This window comes from Tympanuchus pallidicinctus, unplaced genomic scaffold (assembly GCF_026119805.1).
Source record: "Tympanuchus pallidicinctus isolate F22 unplaced genomic scaffold, pur_lepc_1.0 scaffold9, whole genome shotgun sequence".
In the NCBI taxonomy this organism is placed as follows: Eukaryota; Metazoa; Chordata; class Aves; order Galliformes; family Phasianidae; genus Tympanuchus; species Tympanuchus pallidicinctus.
The window spans coordinates 16,413,056-16,439,343 of NW_026294813.1; the positions used below are offsets into that span (position 1 = coordinate 16,413,056).

The window sequence follows — 26,288 nt, forward strand, 5'->3', positions numbered from 1 at the left end:
TACCACTGCAGGGATTGGGATGCCAGACCCTTCCACAGAACCACGTGTGTCCATTTCTGAGTGACACAGAAGCTCTTCACAGTGAGTGGCACTCAATTGAGGGCATCAACACCCCTCTGTCACATTGCCACACATTGTCACCCACTGTCACACAACATGTATCCACAATCTGCCATCCCCCCTTTCTCTTTTAGTGCTCTTAATACAGGTGGAAGCACCATATCCCCCCCCAGCCACCCATCTCTGGTAGTCCTGAGATGCTGTGGCCACATTAGTGTGGGGTGGCATCAGGGTGTTCCCGTGTCACCCTCTGCTGGTGGCCCTAGGATCAGAGCCTGGCAATGCGCTGACGCTGCTGTCCCGTGGTGGGCTTTGGGGCTTGGCTGCATGTGTAATGGGGGTGAGGGCGTCCCCATGGGCTCTCTTTCCTGTCCCCAGCCCTGTCTATGTGCCCACCTCTGTCCCACCCCATCCTTCTGACTGTCCCCAGCCCTGTCTCAAGCTGTCCCCAATCCCACTGTTTGTCCTTCCCCATCCCCACCCACTTCCAATCTCCGTCCCCACTCCCTGTCCCCGACTCTATTATTGGTCCCCAGTCCCTGTCCTATTCCCATCTTTGTCCTTAACTCCATCTTTACTTCCCTACCCCGTCCTCACCCTTTTCTCCAACCTTTCCCACCGCTCACCCCATCCCGTCCCTCCCCGGGCGGCTCACGGCAGGAGGGGCGGCGCCGGGCGGAGTCTGAGTGGGTGGGCGAGGCTTGGGAGGGGCGTTTACGGGCGGGGGTCCCCAGGCGGCCGTGAGAGGCGCGACGGGATTGTAGGCAGGGTGCGGGCGGTGCTGGAGGCGTGCTTGAGTGAGCGTTGCTCCGGTGACATTCCTGTGGACAAGCATTCAAAGAGCCGGAAACAGAACCAAAATCATCTGAATGCCAGATCTTTGACGTTCCATAAGGGTTTGCATATAGAGTTGGCCTTTAAGTATCCCTACAACTCAGATGAGCCTGGCTGAACCTGAGATCTGGAGTTGCATGTGCAAAGGCGCCATGTTAAAAGGCCCAGAGAGCCAACCTTAGGGTGGTGCATCAGGCCCAGCACTGCCACCAGGTGGAGACACCAGAGCTCTGCTCTACATCCAGCACTGAGTGTAGGTTTGGAAGACACAGTACGTGAAAAAAGAAAAGTTTTACTTTGTGATTGTATGTCAGGCATTCTACAGGCAGGTGTGCACAACCAAAAACACAGGACAACCTTAGACCCCCTATCCACTGACTCCAAGAATTCCTCCTGTTTCCTCTTTAATTGCGTACTCTAGGTCCACAATCTTCTAGGTGTTTACTCATTTATTGTGTTTGTCCCATCCATTTTCTTAATCTCGACAGTTGAGCCTCTCACTATCTGCTTATCTGTTTATCTAAACATACCCTAGCTGGTATGAGAGGTAGGGAAAAAAAATCCAAAAACAATACAGTTTTAACTCTCACAAGTACAGAAAAATACTAGCATCCAAAGGAGGGTTACAGTAGTGGTGAAGAGTCTGGGGGAGTGGCTGAGTGCCCGGAGTGTGCTGGGCCCAGAGCAAAGGAGCTGAGGGAAGCCTGATGGTGGCTGCAGCTCCTCAAGGAGCGGAGGGCAGCGCTGAGCTCTGCTCTGTGTGACAGCGACAGGGTCCGAGGGAAAGGCATGGAGCTGTGCCAGGGTTGGGCTGGAGGTTAGGAAAGGCTCTGCATCAGAGGGCGGTGGGCATGGAACGGCCATGGAACGGCCTGCCCAGGGCAGCGGGCACGGCACTGAGCTGCTGGAATTTTGGAAAATGCTCTGCTCTAGCCTTATGAAGCTTCATCTGGAGTACTGCATCCAGGTCTGGGTCCAGTACAGTAAGAACGCAGAACTGATGGGGTAAGCCCAGGGGTGTGCCATCAGGGCTGGAGCACATCTCCAGGAGCACAAGTTGTGTTCTCCTCTATCCCTCCAGCTATAAGGAATAATGAGGGACTCAATATAATGGGCTAACAGCTTAATACCTGGCTCAGTGCTTGGTGGGCCTGGCAGGGGTTTTTTGACCTTGGTTCTGTTTACATGAGACTGGGCTGGCTAGCAGCTGATAGGAGTGGCTTCTCCCACCAGTCAAGAGGGGTCTTAGGACAGGAGTTGGCTAGATTCATTCAGAGGGCTTTAAAGTAGGTACAAAGGGGGGTGGAGGTGTAACTGGAATAAACTGGGAATATTTTAAGGAAATAGTTTTAAAGGTGCAGAACCTGATCATCCCCATGTCACGGAAGATGAGCCGATGGGCAAGGAGGCTAGGCTGGCTGAACAGAGACCTTTGGCTGGAACTCAAGAACAGAAGGAAAGTTTATGGTCTCTGGAAGAGTGGGCAAGCTACTTATGAGGATTACAGGTATGTAGTGAAGCTGTGCAGGGAGAAAATTAGAAAAGCCAAAGCACAGTTAGAACTGAGCTTGGCCACTAAGGTAAAGGAAAACAGTAAATGCTTTTATAAACACATTAATAGCAAAAGGAAAGCTAGGGAGAATCTCCATCCCTTGTTGCATGCCAAGGGCAACCTAGTCACCAAGGATAGGGATAAGGCTGAGGTACTTAATGCCTTCTTTGCCTGAATCTTTCATAGTAAGACTTGTTACTCCCTGGGAACACAGCCCCCTGCGCTGGTAGATAGGGATAGGGAACAGAATAAGCCCTTCATGATCCATGATGAGATAGTTTTGCACCTGCTGCAAAAGCTGGATGCTTACAAGTCCATGGGACCAGATGGATTGCATCCTAGAGTGCTGAGGGAGTTGGCAGATGTGATTGCCAAGCCACTGTCCATCATTTTTTGGCAGTCCTGGCTAACAGGGGATGTCCCGGTGGATTGGAAACTGGCAAATGTGACGCCCATCTTCAAAAAGGGCCAGAAAGATACTCCTGGTAGCTATAGGCCTATCAGTCTCACCTTGGTGCCTGGGAAGGTTATGGAACAAATAATCTCGGGAACCATCATGGACCAATTAAAGGTCAACCAGGGGATCAGGCCCATTAAGTTGCTTCCAAACTGAGCCATTCCATGATTCTGTTTCAGGGTGGGTTGAAGTCTGTTGCAGGCCAGCGTTTGAAAGGAAGGGCTTGGCTTTTCTGCCTGGAAGTTTGGAACAGATCTCTCACATGCCGAGATGATGTCTCAGCATGTCTCATTTCATGCTGAGAAATGGGACAAAACTACAGAAAATCCAGTTCTGAAGTAACTTCAGCTCTGGAGAGGCACGAGGTTTCAGGGCTGCAGACAACCTAGGAGTACACCCGTCCCTGCCACACTTCTGGTGGTACATGTCCCTAGGACTACATGTGTTGGCACGGTGTTTTATTGCAAATTGTACATAAGGCAGTGCAAGCTTTAACTGGGATTATTAACAGTGCATTCATTAGGCAGCACCTCGCTTTGTCCTGGCTCCTTCACGCCACGCCTTCTTGTGAACACATCAGAGCTCGCTGCCGCAAAGCACTCCCGGCACGACCTGCCGCAAAGCACTCCCGGCACGACCTGCCGCAAAGCGACAGAAGACTCCTCCCAATCAATCTCGGCGGCCCCGTAGGCGGGGTGAGAAGCGCCGCGCAGCCAATCGGAAGCCTTGCGCCGCGGAATGAAAGCCAATGGGAAGGCGGCGTGGCGCCGCTGGCAGAGCGGGTGGTGCTGCACGCGGCTGAGAGGGGGCGGCCATGGCGGTACGCGGGTGCTGGGGAGGCTGTGGGGATTGGTCCCGTCGGTCAGGCCGGGATCCGGCACTTTGAATCATGCTGTTTTCTCTTCACAGGGCTTTAGGGAGCCAGCAGAAGCGGCGGAGGCCGAGGAGGTGGAGCAGGCTCCGCAGCCTCCGCAGCCTCCCGGGCGCGGCGCGGCACGGGGCAAGAAGAGGAAGGCGGCGGTCCCAGCCTCGGTCCCGGCGCTGCAGCCGGTGAAACTGAGCCGGGCCGAACTGTACAAACCTCCCACCAACGAGGAGCTGAACCAGCTGAAGGAGACGGAGGACCTTTTCCACTCCAGCCTGCTCCGCCTGCAGGTCAGTCCCACGCGTGTCCCCCGAGCGCCTGCAGAGCTGGGGATTGGGAGCAGCGAGGCCTAGGCTCGGGGCTTCTGGACGTGGAGAAGCGGTAATGACTACAGTCAGGCCCCGGGCCCTCCTGATTTGACCTCTCCAGTGAGAGCTGTTCTGTTGCTTATTGGGGAAGTAACATCGTCAGGTGCAGCTGATTGTTGTGGACATCATTTTCTGTGTTCTGGGAAGATAGGTAGCCTGTGTTAGGAGGAGCAGGACTTGGAGAGGCTGAGTTGGGTGGAGAGACACCTGATGAGGTTCAACAAGAGCAAGTGCGGAGTCCTAACCTGGTGAGGAATAACCACATGCATTAGTACAGGTTAGGAGTTGACCTACTGAAGAGGAGCTCTGTGGAAGGCACCTGGGGGTTTGGGTAGATGACAGGTTGTCTATGAGCCAGTACTGGCCAGAAGGCCAATGATATCCTGGGTGCATTAAAATACACAAGGCCAGCAGGATGGAGGAGGTTCTTCTCTCCCTCTTCTCTGTCCTGGTGAGTGCTGTGTCCTGTTTGGGCTCTCCAGTTCAAGAAAGGATGGGAACTTCTAGAGAGTGTCCAGCAGACAGCCACAAGCATGAGGGGCTTGAAGTATCTCCCTTATAAGGAATGACTGAGAGACCTGGGGCTTTTCAGCCTGGAGAAGACTGAGAGGGGAATCTCATCAATGCTTAGAAATCTGTAATGTGTGAGTGTCAAGTGGATGAGACCAAGTCCTGTCAGGTGTTGTCCAGTGACTGCACAATGGGCACTGGGTACAAGCTGGAAAAAAGAAAGTTCCATACTAAAATTAGGAAAACTCTTGACTTGAGGGTGACAGAGAACTGGAACAGAATGCCATGAGAGGTTGTGGAGTCTCTGTCCCTGGAGATAATGAAAACCCATCTGGATCCTCTCCTGTGCATCTTATTTTAGTGAACCTACTTTAGCACAAGTTGGACTTGATCTCTAGAGGTCTGTTTCAACCTCTTGTGGTTCTATGAAGTAACTAAATAGCTTTTGCTAGTTCTCACCACAGTGATTTTGTTGAAGAGCAGCTCTGATCTCCTGATTGCTTGTGAGTTCTGGTAGCAGGATCTCTAGGACCTTATTCATACTGTGAGCCTACCAAGGTCTTGTCTTGGACTTGCGGCTTTGTCATACAAAAACCCTTTTGAGAGCAAAGCCTGTGAGAATAATTGTACATCTTGTGATTAGACATCACACAGAAGTGAATGGGATGGAGTTGATTTCCATTTGTCACTTCTCCAGAAGTGGTAGGGCTGTGTTATGGGCTGATCACAGTCTTGCAGCTCTGATCAGGGTTTTCAAAGAGACTTGAATATTGCTTTGCTCCTCTGCCACTTTGCTCACTATCAGTGCCAGAAGCCAAGGTGAAGGGCAGCTGCAGTTTCAGTGTTGCGTCTCTCTTTAATTTTCGCCTTTCCTTTGTAGATTGAAGAACTTCTAAAGGAGGTGACACTGAAGGAGACGAAGAAGAAGAAGATCGATGCTTTCCTCCATGAAATTAACAGCTTGTTGAGTGCCATCCCAGAGACCCCAGAAACTGATGTAGGTCCTAGAGGGATGGAGGAGGCATCCCTTTGGAGGGAAGAGGGGAATGCTCCATCACCTGAGTGCAGGTGTTTGCCAGCACTGATCTGTACCATGAGAGATGCTGGTCTCTGCTGTTAGTGATGCTTACGTGTGTATTGTCCTCAGATCACTGACCAGACATGGCTTCCCAAGGGTGTGAAGGTGCCGTTCCTGCAAGTGCCTTTCAACGTGAAGGGGAAGTTTCGCTTCCTTCCCCCAGACGAGCTGAGTGTGGTGGGCAGCTATCTGCTAGGCACCTGCATTAAGCCAGAGATCAATGTGGATGTGGCGGTGACCATGCCACGGGTGAGTCTGGATGTGAAAGTCCCTAAGCAGCTTGGTGCTTATCTGCGCCCCATCCCTTCCTGTTCCCTGTTGTCCTTGCCCTGTGTCTCAATTTGTGAGTGAAGATGAAGTTAGAATGTCAGCTTTCCTGACAAGCTGACAGCGTGATCTCAGTACTTGTGCTAGATCTAGAGCTTTCAACTGCTTTGGCTTTAGCTCTTCACAATCTTCATTCTTTCTGTGTCAGCTGAAACTTCTATGCTGATGAAGTAGTATGCAGTTTGGCTTTGTATGAGACTGCACTTTGGCCCTACTCCCAAGTCTGTGTTAAAAGGAGAGTAATGTTTGTAGGCTGTTAGCAGAGCTCTGTCCTCTTGCTGTCCATTCTTGTACTTAATAGCATTTCATATATCATAATGTCCTGTTAGGTTGCATGGCTCTGATCTGTGCTCCTAGAGCCTCCTGTGCCAGCAGCAAAACAGTGTTCCTGACTGACTTGAGGCTCTCTGGGACAGTAGGTGCACGTCTGAGGTAGGGCTCTGTGGGGCTGTGGAGAGCTGTAGGTGCCATAGTGCCTTAGGCTTAATCAGACTCCAGAGGCAGGAAAGGTGTGATTCCCTTTTCCCTCTCTTTGCAGGAAATCTTCCAGGACAAAGACAACCTGAACCAGCGCTACCACCGCAAGAGAGCTCTATACCTGGCCCACATTGCCCAGCATTTATCGAAGGAGGATCTCTTTGGAACTGTGAAGTTTGCCTACATGAACAGCAACCATCTCAAGCCCATTCTGCTCCTGAGACCACAAGGTAGTGCTTGTCTCTTGCTCCATCGGGTTGTAATCTGGTGCTGGCACTGGCTGGAGAGTAGTGGTCTTGCACTATGTAAGAGGCTCCTTGAGGAGGGGTCATTTCAGAGTTGTCCCTGCAAATGGTGATAAGTTTTGGAGCTTTGATGCTCCTGGTTCTCTCTGCACACACATGTGACTCTTAAAGGTTTCTTTCCCTCTTATGGTTTCTGAGCTGTCTTCTGCAGTTTGGCTGTGCTCCCAGCCTTGCTGGTTAGACCACGCTTTGGGTATTTCATGAAGTGAAGCAGACAGAATCTGGCTGTGTCTCGCATTGTTCTTCCTGTCCCTTCTCCTCACCCCTTGTTCACCACTATCCTTTTGCTTTCACAAGGCAGTTATATGCAGTCTGGCACTCTCTAAGATGATGTGAAATACGAAGACTGCCAGGTGTTGCTTGTGTTTTCCATATGCCCAAAGAGATAGCAGGTGTGAATCTGGCAGGTAGTGGCATGACAAGGCCAGTACAAGCAGGAGGGTCCTGGGGCAATGCATGTGTACCTGGCTGGTCAGCAAGGATGTATGACTGGACTTAAGTTGGCCTCAGGATGTGGTCAGTCATCTGTGAGATGACTTCCACTACTACTTCATTGGGAAGGAGCTTTCTTTGTTTTCCAAGAGTGGCCTGCTTCCTTTTCTTAAGTTGTAGCCTCTGAGTCTCTGACATCTCTTTCTCCCACATATCCAACATTTAATGCTTACAGGCAAGGATGAAAAGCTGGTTACTGTTCGACTTCACGCCTGTCCTGCCCCGAATTTCTTCAAGCCAAGTCGTTTTTATCCTAGCAAGAACAATGTCCGGACAGCCTGGTTCCTGGAGCAGAGCACACCCAAAGAAGGTAGGGCTTGGAGCTAGGGGAGCACAAGACTGTTCATTTCATTAAAAAAGACAAGGATCTCTTGGAAAGAGTCCAGCGGAGGGCCACGAAGATGGTGAAGGGCCTGGAGCATCTCTGCTATGAGGAAAGGCTGAGTGAACTGGGTCTGTTCAGCCTTGAGAAAAGAAGACTGAGAGGGGACCAGGTCTATAAATATCTGAGGTGTGGGGGCCAGAATGGCGAGGCCGGACTGTTTTCAGTGGTGAGTGGAGACAGGACAAGGGAAAAGGAAACTGCAGCATAGGAAGTTCTGCACAAATGTGCGCAGGAACTTCTTTACAGTGAGGGTGATGGAGCACTGGAACAGGCTGCCCAGGGAGGTGGTGGAGTCTCCTCCTCTGGAGATGTTCCAGACCTGCCTGGATGCCGACCTGTGCGACCTGCTGTAGGGAACCTGCTTTGGCAGGGGGTTGGACTCCATGATCTCTGGAGGTCCCTTCCAACCCCTACAATTCTGTGATTCTGTGATTCTGTGATTTCAGCTGCAGCCTGTGCAGAGTGCTAGGAGTTGAGTTCACTGCAGCCCTTTTGTTTGAATGGGAGATTTGTGGTTGGGTCAGCATGTTGTTATCTCCTTGCACAGGAACTCCTGAGCCTGCCACCCCACACTATAACAACTCCATCCTCTGTGACACGGTGCTGCTGTCCCACCTGCATTTCTTGTCTAGTGTATCCACTGACTTTCCAGGCATGAAGGATGGCCTGGCTCTTCTCAAAGTTTGGCTGAACCAGAGGCAGCTCAGCAAGGTGAGTTTCCTTTCAGGAGACTGGACAGGTTTTGCCCAGTAAATGTGCTTTCAGCGTATTCTATTTTAGGGTTGAAACAAGGAACTCCATCCTGCCCTGTGTGTTGCAATGGGTCTGTGTGAACCAGAAGTTCATGCTTTGTTGAGATTCTAGAAGTGACGTGGGTTTTTTTTTGGCTGGGGGGTGGGAGGGCGGGGACGGAGGGAGTCAGGGAACTTGTCCAACTTCCTGGCATTTTGAAGTGTTGCCTTTGTGCAAGGGGATCCATATCTCTGCTTGTTGTACAGGGCTTCTCCACCACATCTTCTGTGCTGGGGCTGCTTTGCTGATGATGACAGGCAAGGAGCAGATGTGTAAGCTGAGTTCTGCAGCTTGTGGTGGCTCTTTGAGCTCTTGCTGACTCAGCTGTTTGCCTTCACAGGGCTTGGGATGCTTTAGTGGCTTTTTGGCCTCAATGCTTGTTGCCTACCTGGTGGTGAAACGCAAGATTGTCAAAGTGATGAGTGGGTACCAGGTGCTGAGAAATGTCCTTCAGTTCCTAGGTGAGTTTCCAGGGACTCTCTGGGTAATGGCAGGCTACTGTCAGTGGAGTCTCTGCATGATGCCTGAACAGTGTGGAGGAGAGGGAAGAGTGGCTTTTCTCCCTCTTTAGGTAGGACAGACAGGAGTGGGATGGATAGATCTGTTTCCCATGGTGAAGACCAGCATCACATTCCAGCACTGTTTAATGTACTGAGTCTAACTGTAGTTATAGATGGCAAGTAGTTGTACCGCCCTGACCAGTGCAGGAGATGTAGATAGCGGTTTGACTTGCTGTTCCCTCTTTCTCTACAGCTACCACTGACCTGTGTGTGACAGGGATCAGCCTTGCAAAGGATACAGATACTTCCCTGGTGAGCAGCTGTCTGACTGTATTTGTTTGGCTGTGCTGTCAGTTTTGCTGTGACAAGCAGATGCTCAATATAGGGATGTGGTGGGGCGGTGGTGCCTTGGTACCTATGCAGTGGCAATAAGGACTGTCTGTTGTTTCAGCCTGCCCTGGCTGACTTCCACCATGCATTTGAAGTGGTCTTTGTGGATCCCTCTGGGCTGGTGAACCTCTGTGCGGATATGACTGCCAGCAAATATCACCAGGTACTTATGGCTTGGGAGAAAATCTTAAGATGTTAACATCCATCCTTAGCTCTAAAGCTTGGAAGTAAATCTTAAGTCTTGGATTTGCAGCTTACCTATTTTGTTATACCTATGCTTGAATGGTGGAGGAAGATTATTCTATGTGGGCACCTTTGGATGAAGTTAATCATCTGTTTAGCAGAAATAATTGTTTTGGAGCAGAGAGAAATGTACCTTGTTGGTAGAGATACCAAGGAGAGACTGTGTAAAGAGCAGCATATATTCTGGTTGCTTGACAGCATGCTAAGGATAGAGGCTCTCTTGATTCAAGCATTCAGGATAGCACTGGTAACTGCTGTTGGAAGGATTTGCTTAACTCCTCACCCTTCATACTATTGCTCTTCCTTTGTTCAGGTTCAGTTTGAAGCCAAATGCTCCATGGAAATTCTGGATGACAGAATGGTGGATGGCTTCCAGGCACTGCTCATGACTTCAAAGCCCATGCTTAGAACTTTTGACCATGTCTTCCAGTGAGTTTCCTCATGCTTGGGTGGTGCTGAGGGAGCCTCTTTGGAGAGGAGTGGGCTACTTCTAGTTTCCAGCCAAGCTGGATTCAGACCTGTCTAGTGGGAGAGGAAGAGGGTAACAGTGTTTCATCCTGGGACATCAAAGTGCCATGTTTCCTTGTAGCTCCCATCCTACACAGGGACCCACTGCTCCTCACTTCACTCAGCCTCTAGGGTCTTTCTGTCTCAGGAAGGATTTGGTGGAGGCATCAGAGGGAGGGAATTGACTGGCTTCTCTCCTCCTCCTGCAGCCTTAAACATGTCTCCAAACTGCAGAGTGCCTGCAAGAAGATGCAGCTACTGAATGAGCTGATGGATCAGGGTGGGAACTATGTAGCTGCAGCTCTTCCCTTCATTGTCTCACTGCTGACACGTGGGCTGGCCAGAAGAGCACTGCTTGTGGCTCACTCCTTGCCTGAGACCCCTGAGGTAACACAGTGGGCAGCGACACTGCATCCTTTGCTGACTGTGAGGTCCTTTATATATGGCACTGCTGGATGCTGGGGAGGGAATCTTGGGTCACCGGGGAGAAAATAGAGGGACTGGGAATGAGGTACTGCTGGGAAACTTGGTCTAGGCAGAAGTCCTGTCCCAGCAGTGCGGCAGGGTGACAACAGTTGGCTTTCTTATCAGGAAAAGGTGTTAAATGTGGCTTCTGTATGTCCTCTGTAGCAGAAGGTGTATCTATCTTGTCATTTCATCTCTCTGTGTGCATTGTATTTTGTTTCTTTTTAGTGGGCAATTGATGCTGAACCCCCAAAACACAAGGATGTTGGATCTCTGATGTTTGGGATCCTGTTTGCCCCAGAGTTTGCTGCTAGCACTCTAGAGAAGGGACCACAGGCTGATCGCCCTGAGGTGAGGCCAGCTCTCTGTGTGTGGAGTGGGATAGCAGTGGATGAGGTGGGACTTGTGGCTTTTGGGATGCCAAGTGTGTTTTTGAGTGCTTGCTTTGGGTGAACTGTTACAGGTCAAGGATGAGAAGACTACTGGGCTGATGGTGCTCTCTAGTGGTCTGAGAGGTATCAGAGAAAGGGAGCGAGGAGGCTCTTTACTGTGGAATGAATGATGATTAGGAAGGGATGGGGACGTGGAAGAAACAGTGGGAGGCCCTAGAGCTGATATTTTGCTCCACCCATCCTGAGGCTTCCTTTTGGTTAAGGGAGTTAGGAGGCTGGATCATATCTGGTGCTCTGCTGTAGCTATGGGTAACTGCAGGAGTTGCTGACAGTCACAGGAATACTTTCGTCAGTCCCAGTGGTGACCTATGCTCCTGGCCTGTCTTGGCCAATGTTTTCTATCAGGCTACAGATTTCCGGACTTTCTGGGGGGAGAAGTCTGAGCTACGACGATTCCAGGATGGCACTATCTGTGAGGCAGTGGTGTGGGAGGCCAGCACCATCTGCCAGAAACGTCTCATTCCTGAGCAGATTGTCAGGCACCTGCTGAAACTGTAAGTCACGCTGAGCAGCAGCAGAGGCTGAGAAGCTTGTTGCTGTATGTGAGTTCACTGCTGTGCTGCTTGGCTTGAGCCACATCTGTGGTAATGCCACCGTCAGATCTGCACTTTGTGGAAAGTTGTAGGTCATTTCAGATTTGTGCAGTGTAGAAGTCATTTCAGTATTGTGGTCTTGATGCTGCTAGCTGTTTCCTAGGACGAGGTAGTGAGGATACACACTTAGTGCAGTAGCTGCTACCTGCAGTATGATAAGGGGGAGGGGGAAGCAATGTTCTTGCCTTAAATGCAGAGAGAATGCTGGGACATCTTTTGTTGGCAGAGCTAGGAAGAGACTCCAACCCTAGGACATTTCCTGAAGTCATGTGAGACTTTGTAATGGTAGAAAAGGCTGGATCTCCCGATAACCTACCTTAGAAGCTTAGACAAGTCTGGAAGTGTAGAATTGTCAAAAGTGGGACCATCTTGCATATTAAAAAGAGGTGGCCTAGGTCTCTCATCTCAACTCAGGGTGGAGTTCTGCAGGGAAAGGCTGTGTTGTCAGCTTTGGCTTTGGGTCCTGTGAAGGTGCACAAGTTGTGCTGCTTTGAGTAGATAAACTGAGTATAGGAAGAACTCAGGGATGTTAATCTCTTCACCATGACTTTCCTGTACTGAGGGATTCCTTGGCTTGGACTGACTGTCACCTGTATGCAGCCAGTACAGGGTGGATGGATTGGCAGGCCCTAGCTCTAACGCTCAGTTGTTTCCCTTCACATAGCCATGCGGACATTCCTGAATCGTCCATCTGCTACACAGGAGCGCTGCTGGAGTCTGTGATCAAGAATGGGAAAGAGGTACAGTTGCTTGCCAAATTGGGCTATTGGTTTCTTGGGAGAGGGAGATAATCTGAGAAGAGCTGTAGGGAGCTTTGTGGACCAGGCACAGCTGGGGAAGTCTTAAGGTGGTAGTGAGAGTAAGGAAGTGCCTATCTGCAGGCACTCAGGCAGAGCAATATATCTGCCAAGCCTTTTCTGCTAACCCAAGGCATAGCTGCTGAAGTACTCTGGCTCTGGCAAGCATCCACACCTCATTATCCATTGCAAGCATCCACTGCAAGCATTAGGAATTGGACTCTGTGATCCTTATGGTCCTTTCCAACTTGGGATATTCTGTGATTCTAAGCATTCCTCCAGCTTTCCATTTCTGCTTGTGTTTAGTTCATCCATGTAATCTATGGTTACATCATGGTTCTCCTGTGATCCTCTGGCTGCACTTCTTCGTATTCTGCATCCTTCAGGGCATTGGCTGGTTGCTGCTGTGTTTTCATCTTGCAAGTTCACCTGGGAAGCCCAGGAGGAGGGTATTTCCTGTCGCGATGCAAAGTGCTTGATCCTGCATGCCTAGTGCTGCTGCTGAATCTGCACTTGAAGCAAAGAAGTGTCTCTTTGAAACAGAAAAGATGCATCTTGTTGGCTAGGAAATGTCCACATTTGTACTTCAGCTCTTCAACATGTGAAATTAAAGCCTGGAGATGAGACCCAAGTACTCCAGCTCTACTTTACTGATGTTTTAGTAAAAGCTGGGGCTTTTGCTCAACCCAATCTGGTTGTTGAACGGAAGAGGAAATTTGTTTTTCACCTTTCACCTTTTTAAGAGTAAAGAGTAGCAAATATGACTGAGGAGTCTTCTGCACCAGGACCATTGTTAAAACCAGCTTGGTGATGTGAAATGAGCTTCACTTGCAGTCTGCGCAGAGCCACGTGTCGGTTTTTGGATGAGATGGCAGTTTGTACTGACTGTGTGATAATGCTGCAAAATCTGTGTGCACTTTCTCCCTACAAGCTAGCCTGAGATAAGCAGGGTTGATAGATCCCATTGTGAGAAGGGATGCTTGCCTGAGAGGTGTTCAGAAGTCTGATTATAACCAGTCCTTCAGGAACAAAGGAGAAATTTATTCCTGTTTATGCAGGTCTGGTGGTGGGTTTTACTGTCTCTGCTTTCTAGTTTTCATGTACAGAGGCAGTCTAGGGAGCTTTTGGTCAGAGTGTATGTGTGAGGGAAGATGGATAGTGCAGTTAGCTCTAGAAACAGGCAGCCTCTCACATCAAGGGGTTGTCATCTCCAGTTCATCCCGCAGAGGGTGCTGCTACTCTGCTATAAAGCCTGGGGAAGCCAAATGCATGTGTCTCGGTTCGGCCAAGTATGATCTGTGCTGTTTTACAATAGCAGTGTTTCCTCCTCTTTTACGTTTTTCTGCTGTGCTTCCAGATGGTAGAAGCTGCAGAGACAGCAGCAGTTCTCCCTTCAGTGCTTCTTATGTACTCTCTCCAGAGTTCTTGAGATGAGTATTTTCTGACCTTGTTTTTGCCATGCTTTACAGCTCTGCCTTTTCTAAGGATGTAGTTAGAGCAATGTTCTGCTGCCTCTGGTTGTGATGCAGCAACTGGACAGGAGGCAGCAGCAGAATTCTCACTAGTGTGTGATCTCTTTATCCCCAAATCATTGTAAACTTCTCCCTTTCTAGGGAGAAAACTCATATTGCTGCTTTAGTATCCTGCACAGGAAATAATTTCATTTCTCTCTTGAAATGTGTCTTGTATGCCTGTAGTAGCTGGCAGACAGATTATCCACTGGCTTTCCTCTCCCTTGAATGCACTGTCCAGGAGCAGCTGGCTTGCAGTCCCAGCTCCTCAGGACTTGGCTGTAATGCCAGCCCATGAGTAATGCAAGGTGAGTGCCTGTGCCACAATAATGGGAGAAGTAAAAGCAAAGATTCTCTGTGTGTCTGTAGGCATTAGGGACGGGTGAGGAGGACATGGTCAGCGTTGTCTGCTCCTATGATGACCTGAGCCGCAAGCTGTGGAACCTGGAGGGGCTGCCACTAACAGTGACAGCTGTACAAGGTGTCCACCCAGCCCTTCGGTACACGGACGTGAGTATGCCTGGGCATGGCACACAGAAGGGATAGTTTGTAAGGAGCTGGGGGGATACCCTGACAGTTGAGTCTTGGATTGGTGGAGGAACAGAGAGAACTGTTCATTATTTTGTGCCTACTGGGCATGCTTGGGGTGTGCAGCTCTTTGCCATCCAGTCTCTAGGACTGACTGTGCTTAAGTTGCCAAGCCCTTCATACTCGAGCTTTGTAAGAACAGGAGGTTTAGGGGTGAGGGTGTGTCATGCCACTGTGTTTGTACTATGTATTCTCAGTTGCTGATGGCTGCTTTCTCACAGGTCTTCCCTCCCATTCCCATGAAGCCAATTTACTCCTTCCATAAGCAAGTCAAGATCAGGCACTTGCTGCTTCCTTCAGAGGAGAAGCCTTGTCCTGCTTATATAACCCCTTTGAAAAGTGAGTGTGGAGAGGTGAAAAGAAGATGATTTGGTGGGGGAAAACAGGGAAGTGGTGTTGCTGAGTTTCGTATTTGTGTGCTGCAGGCAGGACCAGAGCCCCAGCTCATCCTGCGTTCCTGCCGTAACCTCTAGTCCCAGACACCCAAATCCAGCACTTCACTTCTACGTGAGCCTCACTGGTCTCCTGTTGTCTCTTTGCATCCAGTCATATGCCATATGGAAGGCAGTGGCCAGTGGCCACAGGACAAAGAAGCCATCAAGCGCATCAAGGCAGCTTTCCACCTTCAGCTGGCTGAGCTTCTCCAGCAGCAGCACCAGTTGATCTGCAGACCTGCAGTCACCCACACTGATGTATACAAGGTAGGAGAGGTGGTGGAGACTTTCTTCAGATCCACGGGTGATTTGTAGAGGAGACAAGCAGGGGGTTATGGGGGCAGTCATGGTGAACAAAAACTGGAGTTGGATGCTTGGTTGGTTAGCAGGAATCATGGAAATATTGCTGTGTTGCTGGGATGCCACTGTTTTCTTGGAGTGTAGCATAAAGCAACATCTGGTTGTAATGGTTCAACTCTTTAAAAAGGTAGATAGCAGCAGGACAAGGGGAAATGGTTTTAAGTTGAGGGAGAGAAGATTTAGGTAGGATGTCAGGGGGAAGTTCTTTACAGAAAGAGTGGTGAGGTGCTGGAACAGGCTGCCCAGAGAGGTTGTGGATGCCTCATCCCTGGAGGTGTTCAAGGCCAGGTTGGATGGAGGCCTGGGCAGCCTGGTCTAGCATTAAATGGGGAGGTTGGTGGCCCTGTCCATGGCAGGGGGGTTGAAGTTTCATGATCCTTGAGGTCCCTACCCACCCTCGCCATTTTGTGATTCGGTGTAATGCCACCAAGGCTGACTTCACCACCTGTCTTCATCTCAGGATGGCTATGTTTTCCGTCTCCAAGTGGCCTACCATCGTGAGCCCCTAATCTTGAAGGAAGTAGTCACTCCAGAAGGGATGCTGAAGTACCAGGACACAGAGGAGTCTCAGCGGCTGGAACTGGAGACATTGCATCAGCCCTATCTAACCAGCTCCCTGCATGGGTAGGCAAGGCTGGGAGTCTGCAGTGTGGGGTACTGCCAGGAACTATGTAGAGTGGAAGTTGCATGGTGGAAGGTCGTGATGTAGAGAGAGCCTTACTGTGGGAAGTGGTTCTTCAACCCTCCTTGTAAGCTGGTGGAATGGGAGAGGGGAACTGGCTGTCCCTTTTGTCACATGGAAGGCCTCTGGTATGGAAAAACAAGTACCAAAGAGTGATATGGTTAAAGGACAGCATGTAACAGCATTTCCCCTTTGTTTTCCCAGAATCATAACACCCATAGAGTGCTTCATGCCTGTGATGCTGGACTCATGTTCCTAGTAGTTATTTTTTCTTTTCTGTCTCAAATGCAAAGAGAGTGTTTGGAGTCCTGGGATGTATCTATTGAACAGTCATGGGTACTTCTCTGCATTCTTGCAGGCTCCAGCAGCAGCATCCTGTCTTTGGCAGCACTTGCCGGCTGGCCAAGCGGTGGATCAGTGCCCAGCTCCTGAGTGACAGCGTTTCTGAGGAGTGTGTGGACTTGCTTGTGGCATCTCTCTTCCTCCACCCAGCCCCCTTCACACCACCCAGGTGAGGATGAGGAGCTCAGAATAGAACAGTGGGCACCCTTTGTGCATGGAGAAGGCAGATAACGATGAGAGCAAGCATCCCTGTGGCCTCTGGGTGGGTGCTGGCAGTACATCTGCTGCATGTTTTCTGCTTTCTTGAGGACTGGTGGGGCTCCCTGTCCTAGGGGTGACTATTAGGAGAAGCAGGGGTGAACGTTCTGTGATGGCAACCAGAGTGTTGGCCGTCCTTGGTTCTCTGGGAAGGATGTTATAGCAGTGCTCATGGCTGCAGCTTGTGTTTGTCCTGGAAAGAACTCCCAAGGGAAGGGCAGAAGGTCAGCCACTGGAAGCTGAACAGAGCAGCATTTTGGGAAATAATCCCCTTGGGTCCTATTGCATGCTGTCCTCTGGCAGGTGGAATGTGCAAGTATCAAGTTATATTGGTTCTGTGCTTTGTATGGAGGCAAAAGGTTGTGCTAACCTGTGCTAAAGATCTGTTTTCCTTCCCAAATTAGCAACATGTCTGGAAAGCTTTCCTGTATCCTAAAATACACTGCTAGCAAGAGCCCCACCTTCCCAGATACTTTGCTCTGTGAGCAGATTGGGTTGCAGGGAGGCAGGTGTGAGGGCTTGGCCAGCATCGTTTGGTTTTGTACTGGAGATGGGACAAGCCCTGTCTCTAGTTTACCCTTGTTCCATTTCCGAGAGTCTGGGTTTTGGGAGATGCATGGGATGAATCATGGAATGGTTTGGGTTGGAAGGAACCGTTAATATCATTTAGTTCCAACCCCTCTGCTATAGGCAGAGACATCTCTCTCTAGACCAGGTTGCTCACATTCCCATCCTGCCTTGACCTTGAATGCCTCCAGAGTGTGGGCATTCACAACCTCCCTGGGCAATCTGTTTCAGTGTCTCACCACCCTCACAGTAGAGAATTTCTTCCTAATATCTAGTCTAAACCTACCGTCTTCTAGGGTAAGCTATTTTGCATGGACTCACTGATGTTCTGGAGAAGGGGTAAGTGCCCTATACTCCTGGGCTTTCCCCATTCACTTCGTACATCCCTTTGGGGGCAGTCTGTGGCTTAGGCAGTGCTAGGACACTCCGGAACCCTGTTCCTGAAGCCCGTGCCAGGTTAGGTGGAATAAATGCTGGTGTTGAACTGTTTTGTCTTGCCTTAGCTCTCCCCAGGTTGGGTTCCTGCGCTTCCTCAATCTGCTGGCAACCTACGACTGGAGAAATAGCCCGCTCATCGTCAACCTGAATGCTGGCCTCACAGGTAAGCAGGAAGCACAGAGGCCACAGCTGTGGGAGAGCCACAGTGTGAAGGTCTTGTGCCCTCCTTTGGTCAACCCTGGTTCTAGAGTTCTTGTATATATAGGATTTTACAGCTTCTAGATAGGGCAAGAAGATTTTCAATTCCTTCCCTCTTATCCTGCTGTGTATAACTTGGCTTTGGGATTTGTATGAGTATGGGTTGTTTTTTTTTTTATTGGTTCTTTCTTCCCTGTCCCCAAATATCTGCCTAAAAAGAGTTGAATCTTGGTGATAATGGTCTGCCATTTTGTTCTTGCCGAGATCTGAGTATTGAATGCAGTTGTGTCTCTAAAATCTTCCAATCATCAGTAGCCAGCATTTTGGCTTGAGGCTTTGTCCTGATTCTTTGAGGCCACATCTTTTGTTGTGTAGGAGGAGCCAGTCACCTTTGGGCTGCTAGTGGAGCAGCTGGGCTCTTAAACAGGAAAATTTGAAGCCTCCTGGCTGTCTTGGTTCCTGACCACCACACATCACAGGGTCTGTCCACCAGTCCTCAGCTGTGAAACCTGCCAGAAGAAGGGCTACAATCCTCCTGTGTTTATTCATGAGCTTTGGGGATTTCCTGGTAGATATGTCTGTTTTCCAAAGGAGTGTATTGATGCATCCAAGCAGACCCATGATCCTGCTCTCTTCCTTGTATTTTGTCTGATCATCTTTTGGGTACCTGCAGTCTTTCTCAGGAGCCAGGTTAGTCTGTGTGATTGTCTTGGCTTTACTGAAATGCTGTTGTGGGTGAGATAACAATACCTAGCTTTTAAGGCTAATTTAGAAGAGATGAAGAACCTGTATGGGAGTGTGAGCAAGCTCCTGAAGGGAGCAGCTGTTTCTGTGGGTTTCAGCACTCCCCCAACTTTCTGTTTTTCTTGGGAAAGAGGTGGGTTTTGGAAAATTGTATTTTTCTACGTTCTACTTTTTTTTTTTTTTTTTTTTTTGGTCAGTGAACAAACTGGGAAGTCTTCTTGACCAAAGAGTTGTTTTTCCACTTAAAGAATCTCTTAAATAATCTTTTGCCTCAGAGCAAAGATTCACTAAGTTTTGCATCCTGTCACCAAAATTCTTTGTTAGCAAATGCAGAGTGAAGTGCAAGAGCACAGAATTACAGAGGTTGGAGGAACCTTGAGATCATTGAGTCCTGATCCACTACTAAAGCAGGTATCCTACATGAGGTTGCACAGTTAGTCATCTAGACAGGGTCTTGACTAACTCCACAGAAGAGGACTCCACAGCCTCTCTGGGCAACCTGTTTCAGTACTCTTACTGTGAAGAATTTCTACTGCGTGTTGGCATGGAACTTCCTATGTTCAATTTTTAGGCCTTTGCTCCTTGTCTTGTTGCTGTATACCACTGAGAAGAGCCTGGCCCTATCCATTTGCCTCCCATCTCCTGGATGTCCCTAGATACTTGCAGACAGCAGAGCAAGCCCAGACCTACTTACTTGGCTTCTCTCCCAGATGCTTGCAGCGTTTGCTGGTGTTGCTGCTTTGCTGCAGAGGTGTGTCCTTCAGCGTTTGGTAGGTGCTACTGGCTGCTTTCCTAGCAAATCCAGCAGTCAGTCCTTGCTCCAGCATCATCCAGCTTCATATGGCCACACCAGCAGAGCAGTGCCAAGGCCATGCTTCAGCTGAGGCTCCGTGGGAAAGGGCAAAAGGTAGTTTCTAATGCTGGTCTTGACATCTCAGTGGAGCATCTCACCCATCTGCCTGTCCTTTCTAGATGCTGACTGCACGGAGATCAAGAACAAGTTTGTGGCTGCTCGCTCTCGCCTTCCTGTCATGTTCATCGCCACCCCCAAAGACAAGTGGAACTCAGTATGGACCCAGGAGCGACCCTCAGCACAGGTGAGCTGGGGCCTCCTGTCTGTGCACTGCAGTGCCTGCTGCCTGGGGGTGTTTTTATACTCTCAGTGCTGGTGAGCTCCCCTGGCCCAGTGGGTAAGTGGGATTCCTGCAATGTCCAAGGCGTTGTGAGTTTCACCCTACAGCTCTCTTTTCTCCACAGATCCTGCAGCGCCTTCTTGTGTTGGCCTCAGAGTCTGTCCGGGCCCTGGAGGAGCAGCTCATGGATCCGCTCAGCAGCCAGGATGTGAAGGTGATCCCTTAGGGCACAACATGAGGGTTTCCAGGTTCTGGCAAAGCAGACTGGGAGAGGAGCTGGTCATGTAGGAGCTCCTGCCATCCAGATGGAAGCTGGAGGCTGCCCAACCAGTCCTGACCCCATGTGCAGACGATGTGCGCAACCTGAGCTCCAAAACTTCTGCCCAGTTGCAATTTTACAAATCCTCTCTCTCTTCACATCTCCTGCAGTGGAAGAACATCCTGGCTCCCTGCTTGCCCTGTGACTTGGCAGACATCAGTAGCCTCTCCTCAGCCCTTCTAGTTTAATCTGAACTGAGCTCAGTGACAAATGCTATTGCAGGACTTCTTCTGGTATTTAGTTTCCGGTGACCTTGTTGTTGTCTTGACAGTGAGCATTTGCAGTGAAGCAGCTACAGTTAGAAACTGGTGAGAGGAATGGGGGGTTTTCTGCTTGTTTGAAAAAGGTTAGAGAAGGCTGGAGGAACAAGATATTTTACCTAAACTGGTTTAAAAAGAAAGATGCATGAAATACCTGGCTGAGAAGTGAGGGCTCAACTCTGTATGGTCCCCTGTGTAGCTGAACCATGGTCCTTCAGCAGAATTAAAATCCAAGTCATTGTATCTTTGCTATGTAGAGATCAATATGGAATATTTCCATTGAAATATGGAAATAGAGGTTTCTTTCCTTGTCTCTCAGGACCATGAGCAAAATCCTCTGGTCAGTGTTGGTCCTCTTCTGTTAAACAGGAGCATCGTTTCTGTCTCTGCCATGGGATAGATGGTTTATTTCTGTGGTTTTATTCTGATCTGTGGTGTAGATGTTTTCAATGCTGGCTTTGTAGCCTGTCTCACGACCAGGTCAGTCACCTCGCAAACGATGGTTTTAGTATTCCATAAAACATGTGCTCTGAGATACCTATCTCCTGCTTTTAGGTCTGCAGCATACACTGCGTAATATTTGTCAAAACACATTTTCAGTGCACCATCTAGCACTGTGAGAACCCTTGATTTTGCTTGGGGCTGCCTATAAAGCCACAGAGCAGCGCAGCTGAGCTGAGATCTAGACTGGTGGATCTGAGGTGTGAAGGGCTGCTGTGCCAAGTGCTGCTGTTTTTGGCAGCACTGTTCGTGTTTAAGAGTGACATGTGATGGCCAGGAACTGTGAATGGCTGTGATTGTTGTATCTCCTCTCCTGGGCGCAGTGCTGTTGCAGTTGGCATTTTCCTCAGAGGATTATGAGAATGATATGGGGGAGGTTGATGCAGTTAGGAGGAGAAGACTTTCATACGTAGCAGTGCTTGGTGTTACATCTTCCTCTCTTCTGCTATATTTTTTTCTTATAATTCCTGCCATAAGCTTGGGTGCTGAGAACTGAACCTGATACTGCTTAGAAGGGATGAGGGTATTTTGGCATAGAGGAATGAGGAAAGAGGCAGGGGGCCTGCCTCAGCATACAGATTCATTCCTTGCGTCCGAGAGGTATGCTGCTTCCTAGTGAAGAGATGTGTGGAGCAAGGCATGTGCATGGGCCTTGCATACAGATTTTGCACCTTCCCATAGCCAAGTAACCACTACATCCCCTTCTGTTGGGAGGTCTCTGTGGGATGGAGGAAGAGGAAGATGATAACGGGCAGAATAGCCGGTAACTACTCTTCCTTTCTGATTCATGGCCAGACAAATTCCAGATTGAAAGGGATCCAGGATGTTGTGTTATGGGGTGATTATTGGCTGCCTTTGGTGTGAATTTGCAGCTACCTGCCACTTTGCTCCCAGGCAAGGTGGTGATGGGATCTTCTTATGCTCCTGGATGTCTGGGTAGAAGGGCCACAATTTGCAGTTGATTTGTTATGTGGGAGACAGCTTGTACTTAAGCTGAAGACTCAGTACAAGGCCTCAAGAAAGGTCAGGGCTGAGGTCACAGGGGTGAGTTGCAGACTCAGTAGAGATGTTTCCCGCAATAATTAAAATAGGAAGCAGCAGAGAGGGGACTTATATTCACCCATATGCTGCTTTCCGCTGAGATTTGCCTGAATCCTTTTCTTTGTCATCTGGAATTAGCATTGTGGCTAGCTGTAACACTTTGGCCACTCTTGTGTATCATTATGGGCTTTGGATATCTATTTTAGACCTGATCCTAGGGCAGGGGTGGGTGTCTCTGAACAGCCCCTTGAGGGGAAGCCCGTGCTAGTAGCTTTCTGTTCCTTGCATTGTTATTTATTACTGAAGGAAACAAACCTGCTGGCTCCTGATGCCTTTTACAGGATGAGTTTACCTTCGACACTCCCTGTACTTTAGAAAATGCATGTATGAGTGATGATGATAGTGAGGGAAGAAAAGAGGTTTTGGACTTGCTGGTGAGTGATCTTACCCAATGTAGTGTTTCCAGTTGATGATGCTGTTGCCCAGTGTCTGACCATGACAGTGATACTTTGGGCTTCACGCTTATTTTCTTCTATTTAGGATGTCAGCAGGGTGTTTTGAACCCTGGTGTTTGTAGGATCTGCTTTTGGCCGAGGTTGAGTTACCAGTTCCTAAGAAGAGATGAAAGGCTTGAGGAAGAAACCTTGCCAGGGAAGGTTATGGAGCAGATTGTCTTGAAGGAGATCGTGCGGCATGTGCGGGATGAGCGGGGGATCAGGCCTAGCCAGCATGGGTTCATGAAGAGCAGGTCCTGTTTGACCAACCTGATCTCCTTCTATGATCGAGTGACCCATCTGGTGGATGAGGGAAAGGCTGCTGATGTGGTCTACCTGGACTTCAGCAAAGCCTTTCACACTGTCTCCCACAGCATTCTCCTGCAGAAGCTGGCAGCCGAGGCTTGAATGTGTACACTCTTGGCTGGGTGAGGAGCTGACTGGAGGGCAGGGCTCAAAGAGTGGTGGTGAATGGAGTCAAATCCAGCTGGCGACCGGTCGTGAGTGGTGTTCCCCAGGGGTCGGTGTTGGGGCCTGTCCTCTTCAATATCTTTATTGATGACCTCGATGAGGGCATCGAGTGCACCCTCAGTAAATTCACAGATGACACCAAATTGGCTGGAAGTGTGGATCTGCCTGGGGGTAGCGAGGCCCTACAGAGGAATCTGGACAGGCTGGAGAGCTGGGCTGGAGCCAATAGGATGAGTTTCAACAAGGCCAAATGCCGGGTCCTGCACTTTGGCCACAACAACCCCAGGCGACGCTACAGGCTTGGGGCGGTGTGGCTGGAGGACTGCGTAGAGGAAATAGACCTGGGGGTATTGATTGGTGCTGGGCTGAACATGAGCCGACAGTGTGCCCAGGTGGCCAAGAAGGCCAATGGCATCCTGGCTTGCATCAGAAACAGTGTTGCAAGGAGGAGCAGAGAGGTGATTGTTCCCCTGTATTCAGCACTGGTGAGGCCGCACCTCGAGTACTGTGTCCAGTTTTGGGCCCCTCACTGCAAGAAAGACACTGAGGCCCTGGAACGTGTTCAAAGGAGGGCAACAAAGCTGGTGAGGGGTCTGGAACACAGGGCTTATGAGGAGAGGCTGAAGGAGCTGGGAATGTTCAGCCTGGAGAAGAGGAGGCTCAGGGGAGACCTCACTGCTCTCTATAACTTCCTGAAGGGAGGTTGTAGTGAGCTGGGGGTCGGCCTCTTCTCTCGTGTCATCAGTGATAGGACCAGGGGGAATGGCTTCAAGCTACGGCAGGGGAGATTCAGGCTGGACATGAGGAAGTATTGCTTTTCAGAAAGGGTGGTCAGCACTGGAATGGATGCCCAGGGAGGTGGTGGAGTCACCGACCCTGGGGGTGTTCAAGGAAAGGCTGGATGTGGTGTTGAGGGACATGGTTTAGTGGGAGCTATTGGGAATAGGTGAACGGTTGGACTGGGTGATCTTGAAGGTCTTCTCCTACCTTGGTGATTCTATGATTCTATGATTCTAAGAAAGATGTCTTTTGGGAGACTGAGCCTGGGGGTAATTAGGATCAGTTTCTGGCTCTGCCACAGACTTGTGCTGCTGCGATGGTAAAATCACTGAATCGCTCTATGAGATGAGGTTACTTGCTCTTTTCTTGAGCTGCTCGCTTGGGAAGAGAAGTGATCTGCAAACTGGCTTTGTGAAGTGAATCAAATGAAAAACCCAGAAAGCTTCCTCACTCTTCATCTGTGAGCTTGTGTGTAGGGGAGTGACCTGGAAGAATGAGCAAATGTATTCCACCTTCCCTCTGCCATCTGTAGCCATATGTCTGAAAAGTTACTTTAAAGAAAAAAAAGTATTTGAACTATAATGCTTCATGCTTAGTTAAACTGCCATGGATAAAGAGGCATCTTCTGTGCCTGTGAGTCAGAGGTGCTGTTGTTGATCAAGGAAGCTGCAGCCATTTCAACTCCCTTTGTTAGATCCAGTGTAGCTGCCAGTTCTTCTGCTCCAGAATAGGAGTCTAGTCTGTGGTAAGCTGAGCTGCAATCATAGTCTGAGGGAGGAAATAGATTGGTCACTATATTGGGAAAAAAAAAAAAAAAAAAAAAAAAAAAAATTGGTCTTCTAGTGATGGTAGTTGAGAAGCATTTGGTGGGATTCACCCTGTGCCTCATGCACTTGTGTTGGGACAAAAAGCAGTGATGGTGGGAGCACAGAGGCTGGTGCCTTGGCTTCTGGCAGACTTGCTTGTGCTCAGCAGCTCTGTCCCAACTGATGATGTTTAATCCAAACTTATTACCCTGAAGCTTTTTGTATTCTCTGGTTGTCTTGGGTGTGAGCAAGCACATGATATTATGCCGAACTGGTCACATCTCCATGGGGGAAACAGTACCTCTGAGACTGCCTCAGCATAGCTGTGCAACTTTGACTTGTGTGCTCAAGTCTGTCCCACGCTGGTGAGATTTTGCTAGTACATTCTCAGAAGGCTTCATTGTAGTTTGAGCACTGGAAAAAGGCTGTATGTATTTTATCCCTATTTGCTTTCTCACTGATTTTTTTTTTTTAACATGATTTTTTGCTTTCAATTCATAACTCAAATGGGTATGGGAGATTAAGATACGTTTATTTCTTCATTGAAAAGAGATAAAGTCAGTCTTGGATGGGAGCTTGTCTTGGTGTACTAAGTAGTAGGCAGTTAAAGCTGAGAGGACTTGGAGAGCCAAACAGTATCTGGACATTAGAGGTACTTGGTTTAGAACGGCTTTTCTTCTGCTTAAGCAGTGAATAATGGACTTTCTGATACTGCTTTCACTTCTGCTTTGTCCTTTGCTTGAAATACTACTGGGGTGAAATTTACCTGAAGTGGGAGCATTGTCTGTTACCGAGCTGTAAAGAAACTTATTTATTTTTTTCTGAACTCATTGCTTTGTTTTGTGACTGCTCATAGGCACTGGAGCTGAAAATAGCAGATTAACTTAGGTGATTTCATGTATGGTGGAGCAAAGCAGTGCTGCTGTTGGGATGAATTTCCCTTTTAAAGCATCATTTGTTTGGAGGTTGGGAAGTGGTTCTGGAAAAGGCTTCAGGAATGTTTTCTTAGTTCTCTGGGCCCCATTTGTTCCAGCCACCCACTGCTTGTCAGGAGTCTTTGACTCAGCCGAGGTAAGGAAGAGAAACAACCCAGAGTTAGGGAGGAGATGTCACTGCAGCTGCTGGTCTGGTGTAAAACTCTTACTCGGGTGCCAGCTTTTTGCAGTTGACCTCACATTGCAACTGCGTTGTGCTGAGATGAGGCTGAGTTGCCCCAGGGTCTAGTCTTCGTCAGGACTTCAGACTTGATGTCTGAACCCTGCTGCGGGGAGGAGTATGTGTGGACTTGGCTGTGTGTGTGAGAAATGCCTGGTTCACAATTACACGGTTACAGCAGAGAGATGAGACCAAAGCTATGTATTTGAGCTGGGTTTGTAGGGCTTTGGTTCCTGAAACAGCCTGTTGCCTGACCATAGCATTCTCCCCAATCCTTGACTTGGTGTCCTCTGATTTTAATCCCGTTCCCTTCCTCTTGGCCACTGCAGTGAAATGCCTCCTCATCTCTCTAGTCCGTACCACTGTCCACCCAGGCCTGTCATGTTCCCTGGGGATAACTTGGGATTTCCAGAGCTGCTAATCTGTTTTTAAGCAAAGCACGAGCCTGGGACAGGGGGAGAAGACTTTCCAAGGCAACTTGGAGATACTTCTTATATGTCTAATGGGGTCCTCCAAGGCTTTTGAATTTTATTTTATTTTTTGCCCCTTATGTTTGGGTCACTTGAGGATGTGCCAGTTTTCACGTGGATGCAGAAATGGGTTTGTGAGCTCCATTTCTTTGCTTTCACAAGGAATGCAGTAAAGCTACAGACTTAAAAAGAGTGAGAGAGCAACTCTTGGTGGGCCACCATTGAGATTTGGTGCTGGTCAGTGTTCTTTGTCTGTGTTCTCCAGCCTGGCAAGAAACCAACTCATG

At 49.2% G+C, this 26,288-nt stretch overlaps 1 protein-coding gene across 1 annotated transcript in view; it reads left to right on the forward strand.

Annotated features, from left to right (window-relative positions):
* The first annotated feature begins 3,658 nt into the window (after nt 1-3,658).
* NOL6 (nucleolar protein 6) overlaps nt 3,659-26,288 on the forward strand; it is a 35,417-nt gene continuing 12,787 nt past the window's right edge. Inside the window, exons 1-23 of the mRNA XM_052670639.1 lie at nt 3,659-3,723; nt 3,813-4,058; nt 5,527-5,643; nt 5,794-5,973; nt 6,590-6,758; nt 7,501-7,635; nt 8,258-8,421; nt 8,843-8,963; nt 9,256-9,314; nt 9,454-9,555; nt 9,949-10,064; nt 10,352-10,529; nt 10,836-10,958; nt 11,405-11,553; nt 12,317-12,392; nt 14,330-14,470; nt 14,770-14,887; nt 15,095-15,249; nt 15,803-15,966; nt 16,383-16,535; nt 17,695-17,792; nt 19,544-19,668; nt 19,829-19,918. Coding sequence (XP_052526599.1) covers nt 3,718-3,723; nt 3,813-4,058; nt 5,527-5,643; nt 5,794-5,973; nt 6,590-6,758; nt 7,501-7,635; nt 8,258-8,421; nt 8,843-8,963; nt 9,256-9,314; nt 9,454-9,555; nt 9,949-10,064; nt 10,352-10,529; nt 10,836-10,958; nt 11,405-11,553; nt 12,317-12,392; nt 14,330-14,470; nt 14,770-14,887; nt 15,095-15,249; nt 15,803-15,966; nt 16,383-16,535; nt 17,695-17,792; nt 19,544-19,668; nt 19,829-19,918 — 2,985 coding nt within the window. The 5' untranslated portion in view covers nt 3,659-3,717. The remainder of the gene's footprint in view (nt 3,724-3,812; nt 4,059-5,526; nt 5,644-5,793; nt 5,974-6,589; nt 6,759-7,500; nt 7,636-8,257; nt 8,422-8,842; nt 8,964-9,255; nt 9,315-9,453; nt 9,556-9,948; nt 10,065-10,351; nt 10,530-10,835; nt 10,959-11,404; nt 11,554-12,316; nt 12,393-14,329; nt 14,471-14,769; nt 14,888-15,094; nt 15,250-15,802; nt 15,967-16,382; nt 16,536-17,694; nt 17,793-19,543; nt 19,669-19,828; nt 19,919-26,288) is intronic.